This window comes from Tiliqua scincoides, chromosome 4, assembly GCF_035046505.1.
Source record: "Tiliqua scincoides isolate rTilSci1 chromosome 4, rTilSci1.hap2, whole genome shotgun sequence".
Taxonomy (NCBI): Eukaryota; Metazoa; Chordata; class Lepidosauria; order Squamata; family Scincidae; genus Tiliqua; species Tiliqua scincoides.
The window spans coordinates 106,644,804-106,668,412 of record NC_089824.1 but is presented as its reverse complement, the minus strand read 5'-3'; the positions used below and the strand labels follow the sequence as shown (position 1 = coordinate 106,668,412).

Below are 23,609 nucleotides of genomic sequence, written 5' to 3'. Positions count from 1 at the left end.
AGGTTTTAGGTGAAAAAAAAAATAGATCAAAGAGAATTTCATGCTCTACACAGTGACAACTCAAATTTTTTGATGTAAACAACTTACAGAGGTGGTAATACTCAGCCACTGCATTGGTAGAAAACTTGCTGCAATCAAAAAACAATTTGTTGCTGCCCATATAAAGCTGATTATTGAAATTAACTGTCTAAAAGTTAACGTGCATTGGAGAAGTTAACATGCAATTCCAACATATATCACAAACATGTAGGTAAGTGAAATAAATTGGAGTTTTCTCACATTGAGAATTGCATAGCTTATGCAGACCATTCATAGATATTATGAATTTAGAAACAAAAAGTTCCAAAGTACTGGAACATAAAACATCTAATTATAGAGAGATCCAAGCCACAGTACTCCAGATGAAAGGTGTATTCATTACACAAAATTAATGGTTGTTTTAGGAAATACTGTTCTGAATTATATTCTTTGTCTGTCTCAGCCTTATTGCAATATGAGCTTTTTTCCAGGTTTACTGAGCCTAAAACAGTGATCTAAATCTTGCCCTTCTGCATCAAATATCTGGCACAGTGTCAAGGGCCGGAAACAAAAATGAAATATAAAATTTAAATCAATACATTAGAGATGGAACTTATATGAAAGAATGAATGAATGAATGAATAAGCTCAAAATGTCCAGAATTTCTCCAAGTACCAACACAACCCAAGAAATAAAGCATACACGTAAATGGATCCCCATTCCCCCACCCCACAAGCACAACTCTGGTTGTGTTTGGTCAGCTGGGCCAGAGGCTCTCAGGGGATCAGAGGCTGGCCACGGGACAGACAGAGGCTCTCTGCAGGCTGCATCTGGCCCCTGGGCCAGGGTTTGGAGACCCCTGCTCTACAGTATTATCCTGTTCTTGGTGGGAAGAGACACTGCAGCTTGTTACTCCAGTCAGATCAAATGATTTGGGGAACTAGCAGGGACTCTATTCTTGGAAACCCCCTGTTAGAAAATCAAAGACCATGTCACCTTACACCTTAAGTCTCTGCCTTGACACCCCCCCCCCAACTTTATGATCTGGTTTAAAAATCACTATATGTTTCATTGAAGTTGGTCAGAATCAGAAAAACTCCCAAGAACAGAAATCATCATCTACCGTCCCCATTTGAGGTTCTCCAATTAACGTTCTGAACTCCAAGTTGTTTTGAGTATAGCTTCTGAGGTGTGCACACACGTGGTCTAGTTGCTTTCTCCAGTAACCTAAAAAAGTAAATTATCCATAAGGAAAATATTACATGAAAAATAACAGAGAGCTAGTGTAACGCTACGGCTAATAGGCCTTGCTGTAAACCACAAAATTCCCCAATCCTCACTTTTTTACTACAAACTTGCTAGTAGGGCTAAGGCTGCATGCCTATGCAATGTACCTGGGAGCAAGCCCCATTAAATTCAGTGGGAATTATTTCTGAGCAGACATGCATAGGATTGAGCTGTAAGGCAAGCCACTATATATAAACATTAATTAACATATGAATCTCTTAGCCCCACTCCCACCATTATGTGAAGAAAAGCCAACATGTTGCTTTCTTCTTTTCTCTCTGAGAAGAGAATGCAGGATAGAAGAGCTTTAGAATAAAGGTAGAAAAAAAATAGCAAGGATTATAAGCAGTAGAGTAGTAGAGGAAAAAGAGTTCAATTACAATTGAAAACAGAATTGTACAGGAAAACTTAATTTTAGAGGTCTAGTGTTCCAAGATCTTCCTTTGCAGACAAATAGTAGCCATGAGTGGGAGTGAAAGATGGATAAAAACAGAAAAATAATGACTATTTTATTTCAAAACTTTATTCATTCTGAAATAATCACAATTTTGTTTTTACCTCTTCCAGGACTGATGGCTGTGAGGACAGGACTGTGATCACTGATCTTATTCTGCTTCTTCTTTTGAGAAACTAACTCACATACTTTCTTCTCCAGACTTTTGCTAGATGGGTAGAACAATCCAATGGTTTGGGTTCCTTGCTCATTTCTTCCTAGTGAATTAGGTCTTGATGTTGGAAATGAAGCAGCGGATTGTTGCCAGGTCTGTGAGCTGCTATTCTGTTAAAATAGTAGATAAAATAAAGATGCTGATATGGTTTACCAGAAACACATTTTAAAAAACCTCATCTTTTTTTTCTTAATATAATCAACATTTCCTGATGAAACTCATAAGTCTTTTTTTAAATATCTAGCAGGCGGATCAAACATTTATGCTTCATCAAGCATTTTATTTAATATCCAACAGCCTGATCAAACATCTTTTGAAGGTTTAAAATTCTTCACTGTAACTAAACAAACATGAAATTAGATATTCTTCCTCAGTTTATCCTTGCTTTCACCCCCCCCCCCCACCCCTATTATCTCCCTTGTGCCAATTTTAGATTGTGAGCCCATTTGGGTAGGAACCTGTCTTATGTAATTGCAAAGTGTCACATATGTGGTTTCTGCTCTCTCATATGAACCATGTATTTGATGTGAATGGGACCATTTCACCCTAACTGAGAAGCCCACCTTCTGGGACCACCATCATAGGACCTGGCATGGGTGAGATGGGCCTGGTTAGGGCAAGGGAGGGATTTTAGGTTAAGATAGCACTAAGGATGTCCCCACCCTTCTCCCATGTGCCCCTGAATCCCATATGCAGCTTCACTGTGGCATGGAGTTGGCAACATTTGCATCAGATGGCATGATGATGTGGCAGGCTAAAGCCAGCATTGGAACCTACCTGGAGGTGAGCACCATGCATGGCTGTCCTGTGCTGTCATTGGGCCTCCCTGCAGCAAGCAGCTGATGCACGGGGTGCTTTGCAGGTGTAGATTGCCTGCCTGAACTGCTGTGTCTGCCTGCACAGATCTTTGGGCATCATGCCTGTGAGCTACATGGGTAGTGCCACCTGCATTAGAGGCGTCTGTGGGCACAGGCTGACATGCAACCCATGGATCTGATGCAATACTGTCAGCACATTCCTAAGTCTGTCTATTCCATTACATCCAATGGGATCAACGTACAGTCTGTGTTGGTAGCCTGCCAACATGTGGCATTGTTGGTGCCATCCCAGGCATGCCCTCTCAGATGGACATACTACTGAGTGCAATGGTGCTTGCACCCAGGATGAGCTGCATGGGATTGCAGCCTGTGCCCCTCAAAACACCTTCCTGAGGGTTAGCACCACTGTAAACAATGGGGCTCACGTCTGGGTAGGCATGCATGAAATCCTACTGTGTGTGGTGGTTATGCTTGGTTCTACTGGTTGGTTGTGTGGCTTTAGACTGTCTGTGCACGTGTGTGGCTCAGTTGCTAGCCATACTTGGCTCAGCTGCCAGGCTGTCTCTGTGCACACATGGCTTGGTCACTGCACTGATGGTGTTTTTTTCCCTCTGTGCCTTGCTTCTTTTGTTCCTTCCTTGTTTGCATGCACTGGTGGCCCCTGCCTTGTTCTTTCCCTTGGGATATGGCGGTGCAGCCAGCACAGGATCCGACATGCTGTGCCCTTGTTCCTAAGCCACTGGTGCAGCAGTTAATTAGGACTGGGCTGCCCACGAAATAAAGAAATGCATAGGACATCAATGTCCCAGTCCTAACAAAGGTTTGTGCTGGCGGAACACATGTTCCACCACAGTAAATACCTATACAGCCATTGCAAATATAACCAGACCACTGACAGCCCAATCTTATCCGAACTTTCCTGGGAGTAAGCCCCACTGACACAAATGGGACTTACTTCTGAGTAGACGTGCATAAGATTGGGCTGTGAGAGGGCTTAGCCACCGCTGCAAATAGCGGGTCCATGCTCCAATGGACCGAGGATGCCCACTGGAACAGGTACAGCCTTGCATGGGGTGGAAGAGAGTAGGGGAAGCGAGAATGAATGGGGGAGGGATGGGTGGAACAGGGTGATGATGGGGTGAGGAGGATGGATTAGGCTTGGGAGGGGGTAGGTTTAGCTATAACAGTCTCAAACCTGATTCACCTGCACAGGCTGGCACAGATCCAAGTTGACTCAAAGAGGCTGCTGAGGTTTACCCAGACTTTTTGAAAGTTCCTAATTTCTGGAAACCTTGGGAGCTGAGCAAGTACTCAAAAATAATCAACACCTTTTCGGGTATTCTCATTTTGGCTACAATCTTTTTGGCACAGGGATGGGGGACATCGGAAATAGACAAATAATAAAAATGAATAAACAAGAACAAAATCCCCAAGAAACAACTCAGTCGCAAACCACTGCAGGTTATGTCTTGTACCCCAATCCTATCCTCCTCCTCCATCAGCTTAACTAGCTGTTGCAAAGCCTCTGCTACTATGTGCTACAGGTCCACTGATGGGAGACTGCAGCAGTCTCTCATGTCCCTGCAGACCCACAAACATCCGCTGAGGCAGGTAAGGGAGTTGGAGGGAGGTGGGGAGGGGGCTGAATGGGGTGGGGGAGGGGCATAACTGGGAACGGGTGGCTGGGATAGGGTGGTGACAGGAAGTGGTGGGTAGATCAGGTCCAGGAGGGGGGGGGAAGGATTAATGGTGCACACCAAAATTCTGAGCCCCTTCCCAGGCCTGATCTGCTGTCACGCACCAATGTGCCAGTGACTGAGTTGCCCTGTAGCAGCTGCTGGAACTTACCCCAGGACAAGGGGACAAATGTCCCCTTGCCCGTAGGAGACCTCTACCAGTCAAGAATTCCCCATGGGATGCATCGGAAGGTACGCCGCTGCTGCTGCATCACCACATGGGGATTTAGGGCCCAATCCTGTTCTGTGCCCACTGGCTCACTGTCAGCACACATTGTCACAAACATGCCATGAGGCACATTTGCGAGCCTTACTGCAGGCCCAGCACCAGAGTTAGCCCAGCACAAGCTTGTGCTAGGCCTGTGTTCCGCTGCCCAGCGGCTCACCCAAACCACCAGAAGGCGGAGAGGTGAGTGGGAGTGGGGGGAAGTGGGGAGGAGGTGTTCTGGGGTGGGGGGTGGAGGGCAGGGAGAGGGCAGGGAGGAGGTGTGGTATGGGGAAGAAGTGCAGCGGTAGGGGCAGGACTGGCGGGGCTCAGTTCCACTGGAACCTGAGTCCCTTGTCGGGCCACGTGGCCTGACATGGGGCTCAATGATTCTGTGGTGGCTCAAGAGCCACCGCAGAATCAAGCAGCCCCATTGTGGGGCTACTTCCCTTAACCAGGGGAAGGGTACATAAGTCCCCTTTCCCTGAGGAGTCACTGTGGACTGCCCAGTGCACAAAGCCATTTTTGGTGCTGTTTGCTGGATAACAGTTTCTGTCAGTTGGTTTCAATTTCTTAATTCTGTTGCTTTCTTCTTGTCTATCTGCTTTCTTCTTTTCAGCACCTCTTCTCCCTCCAACTGTCACTAATATTCCCCCGTGTTCATTCCCATCATTTTATTTTACCCAGAAATCTATTATCTCAAAGTAGGGCATCAGCCAAGCCATTAGCCCTTTTTCCCTTCTAGTAAGACTTCAGCAAGCCTTGTGGACTGATTTCATGTGATGACTGTAACATATAGCCTGGCTCCCTCTGTGCACAGAAGGCTATGCCCACTGCACTGCACTGAAGAGAGCTTGGTTTTCACCTGCTCTGAATAGCAGTTTTAACCTTTTGACTGAAACTCACAAGCAGTTTGTCCAAAGACTTAGCTTATGCATGCATAGCAAGCATACCTTGGTGTCATACCAGTCACAGATCCGAATATTCCAGTCATTAATGCAGCCACATTTTGAGCATGTTATGGTTTTTCTCAAAGGACTTAGGGAGGTTGAAGGCATTTCTGTTCTAAATGCAGGCTAACAAAACAAACAAAACACAGAATAGGTATGAATGAAGAAAAAAAACACCTCTGTTGTCAGAAAAAAACAGACAATAAAGGGGAGTTTAAATATGCCAGCTGAAGGTCTCTTGCTGTGTCAAACCTCTCTCTCTCTCTTTCTTTCTTGTTAAACCTTTGTAATTAACCCCAGATCCTATACTGCAGGGTTTCTCAAACTTTAAGGGAGCTTTACTCCCTCAGTAAGTTCTTGCGGGGAAGGGGCTAGGGGATCGTGATCCTGGGGATCATGTCGCTGCCTCCCTCCCCTTCCCCCTGCCCCTTAAAGGGATGGGGGAAGTGTTACACGAACTGGTGGGTCATGAACCAACGAACTGGTGGGTACACTGCTATACTGTACTGTAACTAAGCTTAAATACATGTGAGTGAAATGTCACATATTCTTCCCTTATTTATCCAGACTCCATTTCCTTCTCCTTCCTTTACTGCCCATAGCTGAGAAGTTTATTTCCAATAAACTCTTGGTTTCAAAGTGAAACTCACTGTTCAGATTATTCATATGTATATCATTTTGCTCAAAGAAAACTTACCATCTGCACTTCAGGAAGTCGGCTCTCACAGATCACACAATGCTTAATATGAACTGGATTTCCTGCTCCACATTCTACACACAGTACTTTGCCCTTTAAAATATAAAACAAACTTGTTTTACGAAATATTGTAAAAAATGGATGTCAGTAATATAGGGCTATGTCAGACATTCACTTTTTTAAAAAAATCTGAGGAACTCTTCCTTTATTGTTACATCATATTTCCTATGGCTAAGAAACATTTGAAACAAGTTCCAAGGCCTTCACTTCAATTAAATACAGACTACTTTGGCTTCTGTGGTTGCCATCTTTTTTCAGTCCTACTCCCATGCCTTTAACAAAGGTTTCTTTTTTTTAAAAGTATACTTTTTTAAATTTTAATACAATGGTATCAGTTTCAAACAGCTGTTTATTAATTCTTTCATATGCACAGTTTTTCATTCTCATTTATTACCCAGCCTCCTCACTTTTTTTCCCCTTCTTCATTGTCCTTACAATTTCATGAAAAGTTCTGCCCCACTGAAGACTTTCAATTAAAGATGCCAGCAAAATTCTCCTCAGTCAAAATCCGAAATGCATTTCAGGGGCTTGTTAAAAGGTCACCTCCAAGGAAGACAAGCCTTAGACATCTTCCATATTCTTTTCCAATTTGAATAAAAAGTGAACCAGAAAATAATTACTGGTATTAGGCCAACACACATTTTGCTTCCTTAAATATATAATATATAAATTATATATTAAATATATCAATTCCTGGGTATATTTCAGGTGCTTTAAACACAATATTTCAGGTGCTATAAATACAATATTTAAATATATTAAATATATCAATTCCTGGGTATATTTCAGGTGCTGATTCCAAAAATGGCATCCGTTTTGCCCTATCGCATCTAGTTTTGGAGATATGGCATAGCCTCTTTAGTGAATGGTTCAAGCAGCTTCCTCATGAGGAAGCCTACACCATGGCTTCCTCATGAGGAAGCTGCTTGAACCATTCACTAACGAGGCTATGCCATATCTCCAAAACTAGACGTGATAGGGTAAAACGGATGCCGTTTTTGGAACCAGCATCCCAAATTCATATCAAACCACCATAGTTTGGGAAAAACTTTTCTGACACTCAATTTTGTAGGCCTGTGTAGTTACTTGCTTACTTAATAGTAACTTAATGTAACAGTGCCATCACTCCATTCTGTTAAACAGGGGCCAAATGTTTTTGAAGGGCTGTCCCTCAGAAAAGATGTGGCAAAGATGAAGACAACCCCATATCAGGGGTGGAGGGCTCTTGTTCAGAAGGTTGCCTGTGGTAGGCTATATCCCATAAACTCACCTCTTTTCTGAAGGGACACCATTTCAAAAAAACCTTATAGGAAAAGGCTGAAATCCTATACATACCTGAGATTAAGGCCGCAATCCTATATACCCATACTTGGGAGCAAGTTCCACTGAACTAAATGGAACATACTGCTGAGTAGACATGCATAGGATTGTGCTGTAAGTCCCACTGATTCGATGCACTTACTTCCAAATAGGCATACACAGGATTGCACTGAAAGAGGAGAATTTATCTAATTGGAGATTTTCACTGTACCTTCTCTCAAAAAGGCATTGGCTATGCAGAAACTTATGGCCCAATCCTAACTTCCTTCTCTGCCAGTGGAGCGTGTGCTTACCCTGGGGAGGCCACCAGCTTTGCAAAAAACCCCATAGGATGCAGCATGTGCCCTGCTGACCCCACAGTATAAATGTGGAGTGGTGGAGGAAAGGATTGGGCTGCGAGTCTGGCAGCTTAAAAAAGCTGAGAAAGGCAAGGGCTGACAACACAAGAAAGATAAACAAAACCATGAAAGAAGACCTTGAAACAAAAGTCTCTATTATACAAATACTTTTATTTTGACATTAAATCTGAGCTACCTGTAGGTGGATGCTGGCTTGGGGTTGCAACGGTGGAGCTATCTGAGCCTCACATACTATACAAGTTGGTGTTTTCATTGGCACTGTAGTTTGCCCTTTGATGCCCATCTGCTGGAAAGGTAACTGCTATTAAAAATAATGAACATGTTTGCTCTTATTTTCTTGGGACACAAAAAGAAGGCTCTCTGAATGGCTCTTTGACACAAGCTTCAGATGTCTGCTGGGCATCAGCCACTGACAACCTACTGAACTGAGAAGAAATTATTAAAGACAATGTCAAACATTGCAAATTAAGCTTCAAACAGAATGAACCTAAAGACTGTTCACTGAGGCAATTTTCTGATCTGTGAGACCCACACCAAATCATACAATTTTAATATGTTTAACAAGGGTATTACTCCTACCTGGAGTTCTTGAAATAGTTACTACACGGTTATTAAGGCTGCAGTCCTATGAATACTTATCTGGGAGTCACTCCCATTGAACTCAAAGGGACTTATAACCCAATCCTGTTGGGCTACCCCTGCATGCTTTATACTCACCGCCAGTTTCACATGTCACAAAGAGTGGTGCAAAGCACTCTGGCTCCAGAGGTGAGAGCATGGGACTGGTGCTGAGGCCAGTGCCAATTGACACTGGGTTTCAGTGCCACAAAGACTGGATGGCACTGCTACACCACCCCCCAGCGATAAGCTTATTCAGGGCAGGGGGGAGGCAGGGAGGGGGCAGACTGTCGGGCGGCCCAGACCCGGGAGGGGATGGAGATGGCAGCAGACTCTGCAACCGAATCCAATGCTTACTCATGAGTCGAGAAACCCAATACGGATCTCCTCAGATCTGCACCGGCTCAAAGGCAGGTGCAGATTCGAGAAGATCCACTGGAGCTGCTGTAGGTCAACATTTGTTCCCTTATCCCGAGGAGACCTGCGGCTGCTTCCATGGCCCCACAGGATACAGCAGTAGCCATTTCAGCGCTAATTTAGCCCTGGGCGCTAGGGAAGAAAATGTCTGAGCCCTTACTTCTGAGGGGACAGTCATAAATTTGTGCTGTGTGTTTTTCATTTTAGCCATTATGAAATCTGTCCAGAGCAGCTTCACATGAAGTAAATGTTTAAATTATTTAGGCAGAAAATAACATAAGAGAAACTGCATAAAACATTTTCATCCAATTTCTCTCTGTTGGGAGCTCCTCTCTGATAGAGTTCCCCCCAGTCTCCAAAAGGCATTTATTTTTATCTCTACACTGTATATTGTGATATCTGAAACATTCTTTGTACAAAGTTCAATACATGTTATACATGCTGTCACTGCAAGACAGTGCAAATGTAATAGAAGGCTGAAAAAAGTTGCTGTGCACCTATCTTCTCCCTTTATTATCTTTCTCCCTAGAATGATGCCCTGGAGCCTGCTTAGCCAGGGAGGGAAGCCAGGCATGAGTGCAGTTCGCTGATAGAAGTGATTTATCTTCTTATCTCCCTTCCTTTCCTTGATGCCACAGAGAGGGAAGCCAGAAGTTTTGGCTCTGTAGATCACTGACAGAAAGATATTACAAGGTGTGGTTCTGTTAGCACCATCTCCAAAAGGATATGAAACATTTGTAAGTATCAGTACACCATACACCATCAATACACCAAAGCTGAGCTATATTGTTTTTTTTCCTAGCACTATTTCCTCACACAGGATAGTGTAAATGCTGGACCAGCTACTCTAGCATTTGAACAAACAAGTTGCTATGGTTACCTGTGACTGAGGCATTAACGTAGAAGAGATAGATTCTTTTGTATCATTTGAGGCAATGAAGTAATTATTCAATAGACGTGGTCCAATGGGAAATGAGGGCAAAGATTTTTTTTCTTTTGACACACCTAAAATTACATGGACATTTTATATTACTACTTTTCTATAACACGCTTCAAAAGAGTTTGAAATTTGACTAACATTCTGTAAAATATATGCTTCTATTTATAAGTCTATTCATAACACCCATTTAGACTGAAGAGTTCATTCATGCAGGAAAAAAACATGGAAATTCTTTTGGGATGCCTCCCTTATAACAATCCTGTAGTCTACTGTTGTTCTCAACAGATCATAAATCAAGTGAACACAGCAGACTTCCCAAAGACATGCAGAGGAGATCACTATAGGAAGTGAGCCGAGCCAGGAACTGCAAATCATTTGAAGATATGGCAGCTTCCCTCTCCTCACATAAATGCATGCAACAGTATGTCACAGGCACACAGGTGTAGTTGCTCCCCTTCCCTCACCTACTGTCTTCCACAGCGAAAGCCTTCTCATTCTAGCAATGGTCATGTTTTCTTTTGAGATACAAGTTCCATTTGGGATATGTTAATCTGGCAATGACCAAGTGCTGAAAGATTGGAGGATAGCAAATGTCACGCCTATTTTTAAAAAGGGAAAGAGGGGGGACCCGGGAAACTATAGGCCGGTCAGCCTAACATCCATACCGGGTAAGATGGTGGAATGCCTCATCAAAGATAGGATCTCAAAACACATAGGCGAACAGGCCTTGCTGAGGGAGAGTCAGCATGGCTTCTGTAAGGGTAAGTCTTGCCTCACAAACCTTATAGAATTCTTTGAAAAGGTCAATAGGCATGTGGATGCGGGAGAACCCGTGGACATTATATATCTGGACTTTCAGAAGGCGTTTGACACGGTCCCTCACCAAAGGCTACTGAAAAAACTCCACAGTCAGGGAATTAGAGGACAGGTCCTCTCGTGGATTGAGAACTGGTTGGAGGCCAGGAAGCAGAGAGTGGGTGTCAATGGGCAATTTTCACAATGGAGAGAGGTGAAAAGCGGTGTGCCCCAAGGATCTGTCCTGGGACAGGTGCTTTTCAACCTCTTCATAAAAGACCTGGAGACAGGGTTGAGCAGTGAAGTGGCTAAGTTTGCAGACGACACCAAACTTTTCCGAGTGGTAAAGACCAGAAGTGATTGTGAGGAGCTCCAGAAGGATCTCTCCAGACTGGCAGAATGGGCAGCAAAATGGCAGATGCGCTTCAATGTCAGTAAGTGTAAAGTCATGCACATTGGGGCAAAAAATCAAAACTTTAGATATAGGCTGATGGGTTCTGAGCTGTCTGTGACAGATCAGGAGAGAGATCTTGGGGTGGTGGTGGACAGGTCGATGAAAGTGTCGACCCAATGTGCGGTGGCAGTGAAGAAGGCCAATTATATGCTTGGGATCATTAGGAAGGGTATTGAGAACAAAACGGTTAGTATTATAATGCCGTTGTACAAATTGATGGTAAGGCCACACCTGGAGTATTGTGTCCAGTTCTGGTCGCCGCATCTCAAAAAAGACATAGTGGAAATGGAAAAGGTGCAAAAGAGAGCGACTAAGATGATTACGGGGCTGGGGCACCTTCCTTATGAGGAAAGGCTACGGCGTTTGGGCCTCTTCAGCCTAGAAAAGAGACGCTTGAGGGGGGACATGATTGAGACATACAAAATTATGCAGGGGATGGACAGAGTGGATAGGGAGATGCTCTTTACACTCTCACATAATACCAGAACCAGGGGACATCCACTAAAATTGAGTGTTGGGCGGGTTAGGACAGACAAAAGAAAATATTTCTTTACTCAGCGCGTGGTCGGTCTGTGGAACTCCTTGCCACAGGATGTGGTGCTGGCGTCTAGCCTAGATGCCTTTAAAAGGGGATTGGACGAGTTTCTGGAGGAAAAATCCATTATGGGGTACAAGCCATGATGTGTATGCGCAACCTCCTGATTTTAGGAATGGGTTAAGTCAGAATGCCAGATGTAGGGGAGAGCACCAGGATGAGGTCTCTTGTTATCTGGTGTGCTCCCTGGGGCATTTGGTGGGCCACTATGAGATACAGGAAGCTGGACTAGATGGGCCTATGGCCTGATCCAATGGGACTGTTCTTATGTTCTTATGTTAATAGTGTGCCTTTAGTTAAATGACATTAAAATGGAAAACTGGGAACCGCATTACTTTAGGAATAAATGGTCACTAAGGCAGTAAAAGAAGAGACCCCTGCACTAACTTTCAACTTTTAACATAATCTGAATTGCCAGTAGGAAAAATTAAAGATTATTTTGGATGGGCACAAACATGGCACAAAACACTCAGCCTGGACTTGTCAGCAAAATTTATAAATTGCTATAATTCACAACTCTTCTTTTTTTCAAATTCTTTCAGCTCTGGGTTTAACATACAGTACCTTGAAATTCCTGTGCTGCACCAATGAATTTGTTTTCAGCCTTCACTTCTTTCGTTCTTTGCTTTAAGCCAGACAACCCATTCTGTTCTTCCATCTGTTAAGAACAGAAAAAATACTGATCAATAATCTCATATTTACTCGTATTTCCCCAATACTGACTTCAGTCTCTCGGTACACACTCTGATCATCCTGAGACATACCTTTATAAACATGCTTTTAAAGAGGGCTTTATGGTTGGTATGAAAGGGGACATTAATAATGGATGGGATCATGAGAATCCTTGTTCCCTTAAACCAGAGAGATATCTCTATGCAGTGTTAGAAAAAAGAAATCAACTTCTGTATCTGTTGGCAAAGATTACTACTACTAAGTCTCACATTTATATGTGACAGAGGGAATAGGGACATGATCAAGATACGTACAATATATGCCTTAGAGCAGGGGTGGTGAACCTGTGGCACATGTGCCCAAGGTGGCAAGTGAAAAAAAAAATGCTGGTGGTATGCAGGGCTGCTCTAGAGGAAACTTCACTTAGCTCTCAGTGCAGTGTCTTTCTGCCTCTTGTGAGTTTTCTTCCCATTCTGTTTGGTTGGAAGGCAGGCAGGAATGGATTATGCCTGCCTGGAATGGACTCTTCCTGGAACTGAGGCAGACACACGGGGTCCATTCCAGGCAGGCATAATCCATTCCAGCCTGCCAGATGAAATTGGAAAAAAAGAAGTAGGGAGAAAAAAGAGGCAGTGCTGCAGCCAGAGTCCATATAGCCCAATGAATTTTCCTTCAGGATTCAAGTATGAGCTGCAGAGATTCCCAGCTTTGAGGAAGAATGGGGGGTGATGGAGACATTCTTGGAGTTTAAGGCCAAAGCACAGAAAAAGTCCTTTGTGCTTTGGCCTTAAACTGAACTGGCACAAAAGAACTTGGAGGTTTTACAGAACCTGAGTAGAATTTATCTGGACAATAACAGTGGCTGATATTAAATATCTGTATAGAAGCAGAAATCACAGTGAGAGCAAAATATGCTTACTGTATTTTCCTTTCCTTTTTTTTTTTTAATGTTTTATGATATGAACCAAACCAGAGCTGGGGGGGGGGAAGATATGGAAGAGTGTTTGGATGTGATGGAGGCTAATAAACCCAAATGTAGGGTGGGAAAAGTGAGAGAGAGGCTTCCTCCTCCTCCTGTATATGAGAGTTGTGGGGTCTTCTAATGAAACCAGGTGGACAGGAGGTTCAGGACAGGGTGAAAAGTTAGCGGAACTCATTGCCACAAGACAGATTTAAGTGGGGCAGGCATGTTGTCTTGTGTGCTCCTTGAGGCATCTGGTGGGCCACTGTGAGATACACAGGAAGCTGGACTAGATCAGCCTTTGGCCTGATCCAGCAGGGCTCTTCTTATGTCCCATTTAAAGCAATTCAGAAGACTTACTGGTTGCCTAGACAGACTTCTTTATGAATTCTTTCAAGCATTTTGCTGTCTTACTCCATTAAAAATGTGTAAAATATAATTATATACTGTAATAAATGATAATGTACTGTTCAAAATTACCATGGGCACATGAGAGACTTTTTTAGGAATATAGCTAATTTGGGCACACACTCACAAAAAGGTTTGCCACCCCTTACCCTAGAAAGAGGACAACCCTTTAGGGATTTCTGCATCTCTAGTTAAGCACAGCATTAGCATCTCTACTAGCCAGCAGACTTCCCCTGGTTATGTTTTATTCAATATAAGCAGAATGATTTATGGAGGCAGCCATTATGTAGTGGATGCATGAAGCTCAGCTCATTCATATGAATGACAGCAACTTATTTTGAGTCTCATTAATCCTATTTTATACTGTGGTGCCACATTTGCCTCCCCTACTGGCCACTTGTGGCCAGATATACTTTAGAGCAGGCCTGCACAAGGTGTGTGTGTGAACAAATTGTGAAAGTGCTGCCCCCCCCCTTTTGTCAAGCACAGATTATCAAGCCCCTAGTATGCTTGGCTGGCAGACCACAACCTGTGCACGCCTTCTCTATAGGTTTGCAGTGTGAATATAAGAAGATGAATTTGATCCTGATCTTTTTGCATTTGATCTGTTTCAATAACTGGATTCTCAGTGACTTTCTCCATTACCCTGAATTATTCTGAAATGTATCCAATGGATCTTCACAGTAACAACAAAGGAAGTTTAAAAATCAGCAACTGTAAGACATTCATTTAGAATAATAATGCTGTAGTAATAACCTTTACAATTTTTATAACTTGCCTGTCCAGAGAGATCTTTCAGGAAATTCTCATCATTATCTTCATCAGGTGCATGTTCATCTGGCATTACATATTCCACCACAAATACTTTTGTTACAATGGTGCTTTCTCTGCAGTCTCTGTAGAATGAAAAACTCTAAACCAGATCTGCACAACCTGTGACCAGGGCTGTCCCTAGAATAAATATTGCTCTGGGCAAGGAATACCTTTGGTGTAGTAATTGTGCAAATTTGGTGCCTTCCTTCTGCCCAAGTTGTGTGGCTTGTGCAAGATTGTAAAACCTAGCAGCAGGGCCTCTTACAATTCTTAAGGCTCAATCCTATCCAACTTAACAGGATTGATGCAGCCATAATGCAGTCCAGAGGTAAGGGAGCAAGCACTCCTTTACCTTGAGGAGGCCTCCATGACTGCATTCTCACCACAGGATACAGCTCATGCCCCATTAGCATGGCTGCATCAGCACTGGAAAGTTGGATAGGATTGGGCCCTTAGACAATTAGGTCACAATCCTAACCAGGTCTACTCAGAAGTAAGTCCTATTTTGTTCAATGGAGCTTACTCTCACGAAAGTGTGGTTAGGATTGCAGTCTTAGATACAGAAAATTAATTTTATACCAGTTCCCCAACATGTTTTCTTCTCACTAGATCCCAGCTGCGGACCTAACATTGGATTCTATAGGGCAAATGCCTCGGGTGCAAGGCTGTAGGACCCCGCGGAAGCCTCTCTGAGCCTCCTGACGGGGTCAGAAACTATGCTTCTGGTTTCCCAGAAGCACAGTTTATAGTGAGGAAGAGAGGCTTCCCCGACATAGCCTTGGGTTATGCGAGGCTCCTTGAGCTTCAAGTGAGTGGGGAGACAGATTTGCATGGGGGGCAGCGACAGCCCATGGGGAGGCACCATCCCGGACCTTTGCCCCGGAGTGCAGGACTGGGGAGGTATGCCACTGCTGGATCCTTTCCAAATGAACTGTTTTTCTCAGCTCAAAAGGGGAAAAAAGACTATATATGCATAAAATATGCTGGAGCTATGGCAATTATTGTCCATACTCCATGCATTCGTATAAACACAACGTAAGCCCTGGAGATTACAACCCAATGTCTCTTTCTCTTGTTTAATTAAGCTGAACATCTCCAAATATAGCAGTGTCCCAAGTGTTCCTATCTGGAGTGCTTACCTGTGAATTAAGCTTTGAGTTTACATCACCAACCCCCTCAGCCTTTCAGTTAAAAATTCTCCTGATCAGATTTGCCACGTTTGTACTTAAAACATCCTTGTGAGGTGCAGCCCATCTCCTAGCCATAGCCCTTCATCTAAGAAGTCTAGTTTAAGAAGTGCATCTGAAAACTGGTACCAGAAACCAAATCTCTCCCAACAAGACTATCAACACAGTCAGTCATTCATCTTGAGAATTCTTCTCTTCCTCTGAAGTCCTCTCTCTGTTAGTGGGGGAACAGATGAGGATACCACCTGGGCCCCCAGATCTTTCACCCTCCTACCCAGATCCTCATAGTCTGAAATGACCCACATGGCTGTGTCTAGCAGTGTCATTTGTACCAATGTGAATGAATAGGAAAGCACAGTGATCTGTGTGGGTTTGACCAGCTTCAGAAATCCCTCTGTTACATTCCAGATCATGGCACTAGGGAGAGAGCACACCTCATGAGCAAGTGGGCCAGGCCAGCACACAGCAGCTTCCACACCCTTTAGCAGGGAATACCTGATGACCACCACCTTTCTCCACCATCTCTTGCCAAATTGAGATTCCCCTGTGCAGTCTATTTTACCACCTGTTGGTGTCTACAAAAGTCTTCAGAAGTGCTAGCATCTGAGAGACACTGGAATTGGTTGTGTAGGTCCAGTGCTTCAGAATGCCTTCTGATTTTCCTTCTCCTGACAGTCACTCTCCCTGTGACTCTCTCCTGACAGACTCTTTCCCTGTGGAGGTCTCATTGTTCATAGGGATCTCCTCCTATTGTCCCCTTTGGAGTACTGTATGTGCCATGTTCAGGAACTCCTCAGCTGCTTTGATTTGGCAAGGGTAGGCACTTATTCCTATAGTCCTCTAACCTTCTCTTCCAACAGTGCAACCAGTTTGCACTTGTTACATATGCAGTCCTCAGTGACCGCAGGCAAGAAGACAAACACAACACATGCCTTGCATCTCACCACTGCTGTAGTTTCACCATCCATTTTCCGTTCCTCTCTCTGATGAAGAGCTCAGGGCTTACTTACCACTGGGTTCCTTGCAGCTCAGGGTGAGACAGAAGTGGAACACCCCAGCCCCAGGGGGCAAAGGTCCATGATGGCACCACCCCCCCGCAGGCTATTGCTGCCCCTCTGCGCAAAGATCCACCCCCTCTTCTCACCTGAGGCTCATGGAGCCTCGCCAACCTCCACCTGTGTTGGGGAAGTCTCTCTGAGGTTCCCAGACGCTATAAGCTGTGCTTCAGTTTCCGCCCCTGTCGCGAGCCTCAGAGAGGCTTCCGCGGGGCCCTAATGCCTTGAGCCTGGGGCTTTTGCCCCATCCGGTAGGTCCACAACTGTGGTGAAAGCCTCTCCCAGTCGGCTCCTGTCCATCACAAAGCCTGCTAAAAGGTATGCAGGAGCTGCTCCTCCCTAGATGCCTTTGTCTTTCCCAGATGACTTTGCTGTGTGCCCTGTACATCCTGCTGTGTGTTTTGGTAGTCTCTTCCTTATACAGACTTCCTCCATTTTGGTAGCACTTTCTTCCCAGCTGAAAGCCTCCACAATTCTGCTTGGTAATACTGTCTGGCAGTCAAAAAGTTTCTTGCTGAGTCCTCTTGCTCTGATAGCTGCTCTTGCTTTGAAGGAGCTACTTTTCTAGCTCAAAAGGAATACCTTTTTGCTGTACTGTATTTTTCCTCCCTGGAACCATGCAGCCCTGCCCTTGCTGCTTTAAAAAGACTTCATACTCAAAACCTGCCCAGCAAAATAGGACTGGTTATTTCTCCCCCCCTTTGATCCCCCCCCTCTCCCTCTCCCCCTACTTCTGAGCTGCGAAGTAATCTCTCAGCAGAAGCAGTGCTGCTAAAAGTGTGGCCAGCATGATCATTGGGCTCTCCCATATCTTGAAAATATGACCAAGATTTGCATATTTTCTCTTCTGTCATTTACAGCTAACAAGTTCCTAAGCATGAAAAAAGTGCTTATTTTTGGCCATCAACTGCTTAATAATGTCAGTTCCTGCCAGTTAATGACATCACTTCTGGTTCCATGAATATTATTCGGCTTACCGTACGAGACAGGTTTGATGTCCCAGACATACAGTATAACAGTATTGGCCAATATATACTGTATTAGCAATTTGACCAGCATGCACTGGGTTCCTGCACATGAATGTTTCTCCTTGCAGGTACAAAGACATACAGGACTATATAAACCAAAATCTTACTTTGGTGCAAGGCAACTAAAGTTCCATGCCAAAAAAAGAAAAGAAAAAAGTCTTTAGAATGACAAGATGATGGTACTTACTTTGTGACTGCCAGTGCTTTGACTGTTATTTTTCCATCAGGTAATGTAATTGGTCCCTTATACTTAAAAGTATTGTGATCTCTGTAACCAACTCCCCTAAAAAGTTGTGGTTTACTTCCATCTATAGTGTAATATATGGAGACATCGGGAGTATCTGAAAGTCAAAAAATCAGAAAAGTTACTCCCTCCCCTGAACAGCATGAATTTCTAACACAACACTTCCAACAGAAAAACACACATACATATAGATTTAAGTGAGAACAGATTCCATTCAAAATATGGGGAAAACAAATCCCTTGCAACCATTTACAGCTCTGTAACTGATCTGCTTAACAATGTAACCAAACATAAGCATGCCTTTTTCTTGTTTTCCTATATTCTTTAATAAACTTTTTTTTGAAAAGCTCAATCTCATGGTTACAGGTAGCTTAATTTTGAAGCACTTTGAGGTTTCTTGCATCACTCTCACGTGTCAACAATACCAAAACTATCAGACACTGCTGAATTTTACCTGTTGCTCTAGAAGTACAGGTGTGCCCCAGTATCCATGGGGGTTCAGTTCCAGAACCCCCCGCAGATACCTGAATCCACGGATAAATCCATGGATAAGAGGACCAATTTGTAACCCATTTTCCTTTTTAATCAAAAATTTACAATAATTCAATGTGAAAATATGCATAACTTTCAAAACTTGTTCTGACAGAAAGGTTTCATAATTTCAATGAATGGTAATCCAAAAACATGGAATTAGTATTAAGATAAAGAAACAGGATTACAGTCGGCTCACATTTGAAATAAGGGGGAGGAGTTGTATGTGAGGTGAAAATCTCCTGCATTAAATTGTTGTTTTTCTCTCTCTCTTTTTTTGCCAAGTATGTATACTTGCATTTCTGAGAGTAAAATGCACATATAATGTGAGCTGAAGGGCAGCCCCAAACCTACGCTGCCCGGAGCACAGGGCTGCAGCGGTGCCGAAAATGGCTGCCGCAGCATCCTAAACACCAACCGGGCAGCGCTGGCAGCACCTCCGGAGAAGGGGACTTTCGCCCCTTCCCCTGGGTAACGTAAGTAGCCCCACAATGGGCCTACTCAATTCTATGGCAATCCTTGGGTCACTATAAAATCAAGAGCCTCTGTGTTGGGCAGCGGACCAGACACGGAGGCTCAGGATCCAGTGGAGCAGAGCTCCACTGGTCCTACCTCCCTCCCACCCCCTCCCTCCACCCGGTACGCCTCCTCCCCGCCCTCCCCCTGCCCTGGAACACCTCCTGTCTGCCTCCCCCCATGCCCCCACCTACCTTTCCACCACCTGGCGGTCCGCAGGACCACCAAGCAGCAGAGGGCTGATGATCCACCAGTGCTAACCCAGAACTGGCTGGTACTGAGCTAGCACTGGTGCTCTGCTGGTGCTAGGGTCTTGCCAACATGTTTTACGGCATTGTTTAGGATTGGGCCCTGTATTACCGATAAGCATAGCCAGTTCACATGTACATATTCACATGTATTGCCACACACACACGCTCACAACAAAAGCCGAATCTTAAAACTCATTTATATATATCCCAACATATGGAAAGAAGATCAAAGACAGAGACAAACATCTAGTCATAGTATATTATTGAAATACGTAGATGACAACAAAAGAGAACTATTGAGGAGGAACACAGAATAGCTTGGATAGCTTTTTCTGCCAATTTGAGAGAAGTGCAAAACCAACCAAGCAAGCAAGCAACCAACCAATGTTTCTATAGTTGCATTTCACTGACTGGTAAAAACAATAAACAGCATTTAACTGCAGGGCAATGAAGATCTATTTATTTCAGATAGGAATTTGGCTGCTGATTGGAGTCATATACTCTTAGAAGACAATTATAGATAAAGCAAGCTCACAACCTCTATCATCACATAAGCAAACCATTACACTTTCAAGTAAGGGATATGGTAATCTTTTTGTTGAAATTATTTGATGAAATTCTCAAGTACAGGTCCCTGACACTGGCCTGGTTCAAGGTGCCACGTGGAAACATGATATGTTTAATAAGCTACAAATGCACTACATACAATCCATCATCAAATCTTTGCTTGTTCCATCTCCTACCTTGTTTGGCAGCAGTTCACAGCTCACTCCTCCCCTCCCCACTTTCACACAGATGCTCAGCAAGAAAGTGTAACAATTTCCTACTCATTTCCCTGAGGAACAGTACACCCTGAGCTGTAACTCTGATTCCACAGTTGAAAGGTAAGTGAAGAAAGCTGGCGAACAGGCACCTGAGTTTTCTCAAAGGTCTGGAATTGTATCTTGAAACCATGACTGTGTTTGCATGCCTATTTGGCAGATTCCACTCACTCCAGCCTTCTGGACTTCACCTCAACAGCATGCCAAAGTTATCTGCAGACATTTGCCACAATCCCATCCCCTGCCTCCCACCTCCCCAGATAAGGTGGCACTGCTTTCTTAGGCCAATTAATTGAACAAATTCAAGCGCTTGTGCAAATTCCTCCACTTTTCTCTGATCCCGGGTCTTGCTGGTATCAATGCGAGGTCTTCCTTCCTTTTTCGTGTGATACAGTCGCTTTGTTTGCAGTTTCACTCTGCTGCACACCAGGGAGTGGTCAGTGTCGCAGGCAGCACCATGATAACTGCGTGTGATCTTGATGCTGGGAAGGCTGGAGCGTCTGGTGAGGATCAGGTCGAGCTGGTGCCAGTGCTTTGATCTTGGATGTCTCCAAGAGACTCTATGTTGGGGCTTTGTGTTGAAGAACGTGTTGCTGACACAGAGACCGTGATGACAGCAAAACTCTAGCAGGCGTTGGCCATTTTCATTCATCCTCCCAGTGCCAAACTGACCTAAGCAAGTGGGCCATGAACTGTTATCAGCACCAACTCTAGCATTGAAATCGCCGAGGATGAACAATGGCTCTTTTACAGGGATTTTCTTGACAGTGGTGGCCAGGTCATCATAGAATTTGTCTTTGGCTTCTGCTGGAGACGACAGAGTCGGTGCATAAGCACTGATGAGAGTGATAGGTCCTGCTGATGACTGGAGCTGCAGGGACAAAATTCTTTCACTTCCCACAGTAGGTGGGATGATGGATTTCAGCAGGGTATTTCTGACCGCAAAGCCAACGCCATGTTCCCTGGTTTCGTTTGGTGGTTTTCCCTGCCAGAAAAATGAGAAATTTTTTGCACAAGCGCTTGAGGAATCTCTTTGCACAAGCGCTTGAGGAATCTCTTCCAGGACCGGCCGACGCAAACGCATCCAACAGATGGGAACATTTCAAGAATACCGTTTACAACACCGCCTTGTCCATATTCGGCAAGAAGACCAACAAGGCGACAGACTGGTTTGAAGCCCACTCTGAGGAGTTGACACCAGTCATTGAGGAAAAGAGGAGAGCTCAAGCAGCATACAAGGCCTGTCCCAGTGAGCGCAACCTGCAGGTCCTCCGAACTGCTCGCAGCAAAGTCCAACAGACTGCCAGGAGATGTGCTAACGACTACTGGCTCCAGCTCTGTTCCGAGATACAGATAGCAGCTGACACGGGCAACATCAAGGGGATGTATGATGGTATCAAGCAGGCCCTAGGTCCAACACAGAAGAAAATTGCCCCTCTGAAGTCTGCCACAGGCGAGGTCATCCAGGATCGGGCGCAGCAGATGGAACGCTGGGTGCAGCACTACTCTGAGCTATATTCCAGAGAAAATGTAGTCACCGAAGAAGCACTGAACAACATTGAGTGCCTGCCTGTGCTGGAAGAGCTTGACAGTGAACCAACCCTAGAAGAACTTCACGTGGCCCTGGACTCCCTTGCCTTTGGCAAGGCACCTGGAAAAGACAGCATCCCTGCTGAAGTCCTAAAATGCTGCAAAGAGATCATCGTCACTGAGCTGCATGAAATCCTCTGTCTCTGCTGGAGAGAAGGTGGAGTACCTCAAGACATGAGGGATGCAAACATCATCACGCTGTACAAGAACAAAGGTGACAGGGGTGACTGCAACAACTACCGCGGCATCTCTCTCCTTAGCGTTGTAGGAAAGCTGTTTGCCCGAGTTGTACTAAAGAGGCTCCAGGTACTTGCAGAGAGCGTCTATCCAGAATCGCAGTGTGGATTCCGAGCCAACAGGTCCACCACTGATATGGTATTCTCCCTTAGACAACTGCAGGAGAAATGCAGGGAACAACGACAGCCACTCTTTATAGCCTTCATAGATCTCACAAAGGCTTTCGACCTGGTCAGCAGAGACGGCCTCTTCAAGATTCTCCCCAAGATTGGATGTCCACCCAGGCTCCTCAGCATCATCAGATCTTTCCACAAGGACATGAAGGGCACTGTTGTCTTCGATGGCTCCACATCAGACCCTTTTGACATCCGAAGCGGAGTGAAGCAGGGCTGTGTTCTTGCACCAACCTTGTTTGGGATTTTCTTCGCTGTCCTGCTGAAGCAGGCCTTTGGAACTGCAACAGAAGGCATCTATCTCCGGACCAGATCAGACGGAAAGCTCTTCAATCTCTCCAGACTGAGAGCAAAATCCAAAGTCCAGCTGAAATGTCTGCGTGACTTCCTCTTTGCCGACGATGCAGCTGTCACTACCCAGTCTGCCAAAGATCTCCAGCAGCTCATGGATCGTTTTAGCAAGGCCTGCCAAGATTTTGGACTGACAATCAGCCTGAAGAAAACACAGGTCATGGTTCAGGATGTGGACTCACCTCCCTGCATTACAATCTCTGAGCATGAACTGGAGGTTGTCCATGACTTTGTGTACCTTGGCTCAATGATCTCCGACACTCATTCTCTCGATACCGAGCTAAACAAGCGCATCGGTAAAGCAGCTACCACGTTTTCCAGACTCACAAAGAGAGTCTGGTCCAACAAGAAGCTGACGGAACATACCAAGATCCAGGTCTACAGAGCTTTCGTCCTGAGTACACTTCTGTACTGCAGCGAGTCATGGACTCTTCGCTCACAACAGGAGAGGAAACTGAGCGCTTTCCACATGCGCTGCTTCCGACGCATCCTCGGCATCACCTGGCAGGACAAAGTTCCAAACAACACAGTCCTGGAACGTGCTGGAATCCCTAGAATGTATTCACTGCTGAAACAGAGACGCCTGCGTTGGCTTGGTCATGTCGTGAGAATGGATGATGGCCGGATCCCAAAGGATCTCCTCTATGGAGAACTCGTGCAAGGAAAGCGCCCTACAGGTAGACCACAGCTGCGATACAAGGACATCTGCAAGAGGGATCTGAAGGCCTTAGGGATGGACCTCAACAAGTGGGAAACCCTGGCCTCTGAGCGGCCCGCTTGGAGGCAGGCTGTGCAGCATGGCCTTTCCCAGTTTGAAGAGACACTTTGCCAACA

The 23,609-nt window shown here is 44.8% G+C and overlaps 1 protein-coding gene across 4 annotated transcripts in view; it reads right to left on the bottom strand.

Annotated features, from left to right (window-relative positions):
• The window catches only part of DZANK1 (double zinc ribbon and ankyrin repeat domains 1), a 36,257-nt gene that overhangs the window by 10,528 nt on the left and 2,120 nt on the right, over positions 1–23,609 (bottom strand). Inside the window, exons 3-11 of one of the 4 annotated variants that reach the window (XM_066623443.1) lie at positions 18,249–18,402; positions 14,757–14,874; positions 12,502–12,595; positions 10,034–10,158; positions 8,294–8,419; positions 6,380–6,472; positions 5,686–5,808; positions 1,864–2,083; positions 1,142–1,245 (exon numbers count right to left, since the gene is read on the bottom strand). In XM_066623443.1, the coding sequence (XP_066479540.1) occupies positions 1,142–1,245; positions 1,864–2,083; positions 5,686–5,808; positions 6,380–6,472; positions 8,294–8,419; positions 10,034–10,158; positions 12,502–12,595; positions 14,757–14,874; positions 18,249–18,402 (1,157 nt within the window). The remainder of the gene's footprint in view (positions 1–1,141; positions 1,246–1,863; positions 2,084–5,685; positions 5,809–6,379; positions 6,473–8,293; positions 8,420–10,033; positions 10,159–12,501; positions 12,596–14,756; positions 14,875–18,248; positions 18,403–23,609) is intronic. The other 3 variants (XM_066623444.1, XM_066623445.1, XM_066623446.1) reach the window with 3 other exon arrangements.